The 5,136-nt window shown below is 51.0% G+C and overlaps 1 protein-coding gene across 1 annotated transcript; it reads left to right on the top strand.

Moving 5' to 3' along the window:
* The first annotated feature begins 249 nt into the window (after positions 1 to 249).
* On the top strand, positions 250 to 1,467 carry LOC138358067 (uncharacterized). The gene has a single exon (XM_069315535.1). The coding sequence runs from the start codon at positions 250 to 252 to the stop codon at positions 1,465 to 1,467; it is 1,218 nt and encodes a 405-aa protein (XP_069171636.1).
* The last annotated feature ends 3,669 nt before the right edge of the window (positions 1,468 to 5,136 follow it).

Below are 5,136 nucleotides of genomic sequence, written 5' to 3'. Positions count from 1 at the left end.
AATAACAACAGTTGGAGTTTCAACAAGAATGTTCGGAGACAGAACCTGTCGGATGCTAAGAATGGAAGACAAAGAAATCATGACCTATTATAATTATTTTCTCCACTGCCCATTCCCCCTCCCCCCCCCCGGCCACTGTCTGTCTGTTTCTTACTCTCTCTTCCTCTTTATCTCCCCTTCTTTCCCTGTTCCCGTGTTTCTTCCATATCCTGCTATCTTTACATTTATGCTTATTTTGTCGAGCTCCTTATGCACTCTTGTAGCCTCTCACTCTCGTGGCCTCTCACCCTCGTGGCCTCTCACCCTCGTGGCCTCTCATCCTCGTGGCCTCTCACCCTCGTGGCCTCTCACCCTCGTGGCCTCTCATCCTCGTGGCCTCTCACCCTCGTGGCCTCTCACCCTCGTGGCCTCTCATCCTCGTGGCCTCTCATCCTCGTGGCCTCTCACCCTCGTGGCCTCTCATCCTCGTGGCCTCTCACCCTCGTGGCCTCTCACCCTCGTGGCCTCTCATCCTCGTGGCCTCTCACCCTCGTGGCCTCTCATCCTCGTGGCCTCTCACCCTCGTGGCCTCTCACCCTCGTGGCCTCTCATCCTCGTGGCCTCTCATCCTCGTGGCCTCTCATCCTCGTGGCCTCTCACCCTCGTGGCCTCTCATCCTCGTGGCCTCTCATCCTCGTGGCCTCTCATCCTCGTGGCCTCTCATCCTCGTGGCCTCTCATCCTCGTGGCCTCTCACCCTCGTGGCCTCTCATCCTCGTGGCCTCTCATCCTCGTGGCCTCTCACCCTCGTGGCCTCTCATCCTCGTGGCCTCTCATCCTCGTGGCCTCTCATCCTCGTGGCCTCTCATCCTCGTGGCCTCTCACCCTCGTGGCCTCTCATCCTCGTGGCCTCTCACCCTCGTGGCCTCTCATCCTCGTGGCCTCTCACCCTCGTGGCCTCTCACCCTCGTGGCCTCTCACCCTCGTGGCCTCTCACCCTCGTGGCCTCTCACCCTCGTGGCCTCTCATCCTCGTGGCCTCTCACCCTCGTGGCCTCTCATCCTCGTGGCCTCTCATCCTCGTGGCCTCTCATCCTCGTGGCCTCTCATCCTCGTGGCCTCTCACCCTCGTGGCCTCTCATCCTCGTGGCCTCTCACCCTCGTGGCCTCTCACCCTCGTGGCCTTTCACCCTCGTGGCCTCTCACCCTCGTGGCCTCTCACCCTCGTGGCCTTTCACCCTCGTGGCCTCTCACCCTCGTGGCCTCTCACCCTCGTGGCCTCTTTCAATCTAGTAAAATGTCTCTCTCGTGCCTCTTATACTTATTTAGCTTCTCACTACAGAAAGGTGAATGCTGTAACTACTTTGAACTTTCAGGGTGTTGTAGGTGGCAGCGCAGCAGCCTTACTGCGATCCACTAAGACTTCTCCCTCTAAGGCTGGAGGTTTGGTCACGTCCCCGATGGCGACAACTCAGCGATGTGAGCCTTGATGCGGCGACGGCACTCATCCTGTTCTCCCTAAAGCCTCATTGAACCAAATATGAAATTGGAAAGGGCAACAATACTTTAGCCATTTCAGATCACGTTTGGATAGAGCTGCTTAGGTTTATTTGACAGCCACAAATAAGTCATTCCAATTTTTTCAAATTTATATATGCATTCATCATTACATTTTAGTTCATAAGTTCCTCTAGGATGTTTTCACTGTATATGAAAGGCATAAGGATCCAGCATCTGTGGCATGACTTCAAAAGAAAATAAATCTGAAAATCGGCTATCCAGTTCTTCTTTCAGTGACAATCAATAATATATATATTATGGGACAGGGACATATTATGGGACAAAAGTTGACATCTACGAGTCTTAAGTGAACAGTGATTCTGTCAGCCAGTGACCCATACCACAGTCACCCCTTCACTCCAATAGTTCAACCTAGCCACCACCCCCATCACGGTGAGGACCCCCCTCTCCCTACCTCCCTCACATTCATTTAACAGCACCTCTCCTGCCCTAGGAAATGTATGTTTATCTCTCAGAATGTTCGGTAATACGTTTATTGCTTGTGATGTGTATCTATGTATGTATTAACACGATGTACTGAACGGGGTGAGAATAGCTTGAGCTACCTCATCCCTTTGTGTGTATTTTACCTCAATGAACTTATTTCAATTTCAATTTCAATTCAATTTCTCCTGCCCCCTCCTCAACCCAGCCACCACCCAAAACACGGCCCCACCCTCCCTTATGCCTCCCCCTCCCCAGCCTACCCTAGGAGGTGAGCTTGTACAAGCCATTGTTTGCAGACAATGCCAAGATAATGAACAATGTAAAAACGGAGGGCTACAGAAATGTACAGGAAACCTAGACAAACTTTAGGTGAACAAATGAATGCTGGAATTCAATTCCAATAAGTGGAAGACAATGAAGATGGAGAAGGAAGACCACCAGAAGGTGTCTAAACCATTAATGGAAGACAATTGCATGAATCGGACAGGAAGAGATTCGGAAAAGGATATAATTCCATCACTAACACCAGAGGCTCACACAGGCAGGGTGACATTGGCGGCGTATGAGACGCTGGCAAAGATTAGAACGTCGCTTAGAAACCTAAATCAGGACGGGTTCAATGCAATCTACACTGCGTTTGTTAGACCTATACTGGAATATGCAGCACCGGCTTGGAATCCATACCTTGTAAAGCATAATGCTAAAATTTAGAAAGTGCAGGTTATCAACTTAATTGATGCCAGAACTTAGAGGGTTAAATTATGAGGATAGACTGAAGCAACTGCGCCTCTCAACTTTGGACAGAGGATATAGAAGAGATGATAACAACGTACAAGATACTGAGGGGAATAGACAAGATGGACAAGAACAGTCTCTTTAAACTAAGAGAGAGTAGGCCAGGAGGACACAAGTGGAAGCTGGAAGCGCAAATGAGTCGACGGAATGTAAGGAAGTACTCGTACCCTGTACGGGTGGTCAATAAGGCACAAAAGAAGTTGCGGAAGCCACCTCCATCCACAAGTTTAAACCCAGGTTGACAAAAGACTTTGAGCACTAGAACAACGGAGCTTTAACACAACAGGTACAGCAAGACTAGTAGGCGGGGCATAAAGAACTAGAGCTCACTTCTCCCGTAATCACTGACATATAATACATTATACGGTCAGCATCTCTGACTTTGTCCCCATTCTCATGGTAGCCACGACCCCCTCCTGCCCCCCCCCCTTCCCACCCAAACCACGACCTCCTACACTGTCCGCACCCCCCCTCTCTTCTCCTGCTCTATCCTAAACACAGCTATGACCCCCAACACGTTTGGTTCCCCCCACTCCTGCCCTCCTCTGCAACCTAGCCACGACCCCCACCCTGGCTGTGCCCTGACCCATATCGTGGGGGGCAGCTGGTACCGTGGTGTCCGGCGGCCCCTACACTCTTCTCCCACTACTGTCTCTCTCTCTCTCTTTCTCTGTGGTGGAGGGCCAGCCAGCCCTCCACCACACCCCAAGGGCCAGCCAGCCCTCCACCACACCCCCAAGGGCCAGCCAGCCCTCCACCACACCCCAAGGGCCAGCCAGCCCCCCACCACACCCCAAGGGCCAGCCAGCCCTCCACCACACCCCAAGGGCCAGCCAGCCCCCCACCACACCCCAAGGGCCAGCCAGCCCCCCACCACACCCCAAGGGCCAGCCAGCCCCCCACCACACCCCAAGGGCCAGCCAGCCCCCCACCACACCCCAAGGGCCAGCCAGCCCCCCACCACACCCCAAGGGCCAGCCAGCCTCCCACCACCTCAGACCAAGCAAGTCATCACCATCAACACTGAAATAACTCAACCGAAAATTGGTCCAGTTATAATGACATTCGGTTGAGCGCGGAACAACGGCTTCGTAGCCCAGGTCACGGGCACGAGCAGGAGGTCCACCAAGAGGAAGTGGAACAGGAAGTGCAGAAAGAGGAGGAACGTAAAGAGGAAGAACAGGAAGAGGAAGTAGAGGAAGAGGATGAATAGCAGGAAGAATAACAGGAAGAGGAAAAACAAGAAGAGGTAATTATATTCCCACTCAACTTTGAAACCAATAGAAGCAGCCCATCCTTCTAACGTTTCCCCAACGTCAAGAAACTGTCGTACTAACGTGCCCTTATCCTAACCTACCAGAGGACCCAAAACAGAAAAGGGGACAGTACGTCAGTTTCGCGAGCTGCTACCATTTTCTAGTGCGACAATTTCTGGCCTTAGTTAGAGTAGTATACGTCAAAATGCGACGCTCTATTAGGAGGACGGACTGGGGAGCCAGACTGTTAAGAGAGGAGAGGATAGGCTGAAAAAAGACCAGGATCATGAGGCTAGACGAGAGGTACACTATCCCTGGGATCCCCGGCGTTGCCCGGGTCTGTCTGTCTTACTTCCAACTGTCCATCTATCTATTCATCCATCTATCTTTTGATTTATCCATCTATCTACCTATCTCTCAGTCAAGTCCTAACAACCTCCCAGCAGCCATCCATTGTGCCACACTCCTGCACAACTCTCCTCTCTTCACCCCCATTAATGCTGCTCCACAGCACATATCCCCAGGCCGCTCCCCACCCACAGCCCCCCCCCTTCACCACTCAACCAACCCACCACCAACTCAGTAACCCAAAATGATACATTTTTGTATTATTGAATTAAACTAAATGGCATACTAAGAAAATGGAAAAGTAATGAATCTAACTTAACCTGTTCAGGCAATTTTAAGCCCTAATACATGCTATAATAGGCCTCATGTATTACAAATATGTGCTATACTAGCCCAAGTATAACTCAGGCTGATTTTAAGTCTGGTTTTTGGGTTTTCTTCCCCTGCCTTCTATAAAACCAATAATGCAATACGTGTACATTCTTGGGTGCAACAATTCAATAGTACGTTTCACCTAATAGCTCCTTTATGCACTATTGTTTGTGGAGGATGACAACAACGCGTAAACAAACTGGGAAGTGTTCAGGCTCGTCCTGCAAGTGCAAGGGGATGAGGTGTGAGGAACGACTAGAAGACCAGTCTTCAACCAGTCTTCGACCAGTCTCCGTGGTGTAGTGGTAAGACACCATTAGAACATTAGCACATAGGTGGAAGTTTGAGAAATAGATGAGCCTAGAGGTGTTAGAAACTTTT

This window comes from Procambarus clarkii, chromosome 81, assembly GCF_040958095.1.
Source record: "Procambarus clarkii isolate CNS0578487 chromosome 81, FALCON_Pclarkii_2.0, whole genome shotgun sequence".
Taxonomy (NCBI): Eukaryota; Metazoa; Arthropoda; class Malacostraca; order Decapoda; family Cambaridae; genus Procambarus; species Procambarus clarkii.
The sequence above is the reverse complement of the archived record's forward strand: the minus strand, read 5'-3'. Positions and strand labels throughout refer to the sequence as shown.

What these genes read in the sequence shown, in the direction of transcription:
- LOC138358067 (XM_069315535.1), top strand. Translation starts at nt 250, where the DNA reads ATGCACTCTTGTAGCCTCTCACTCTCGTGGCCTCTCACCCTCGTGGCC.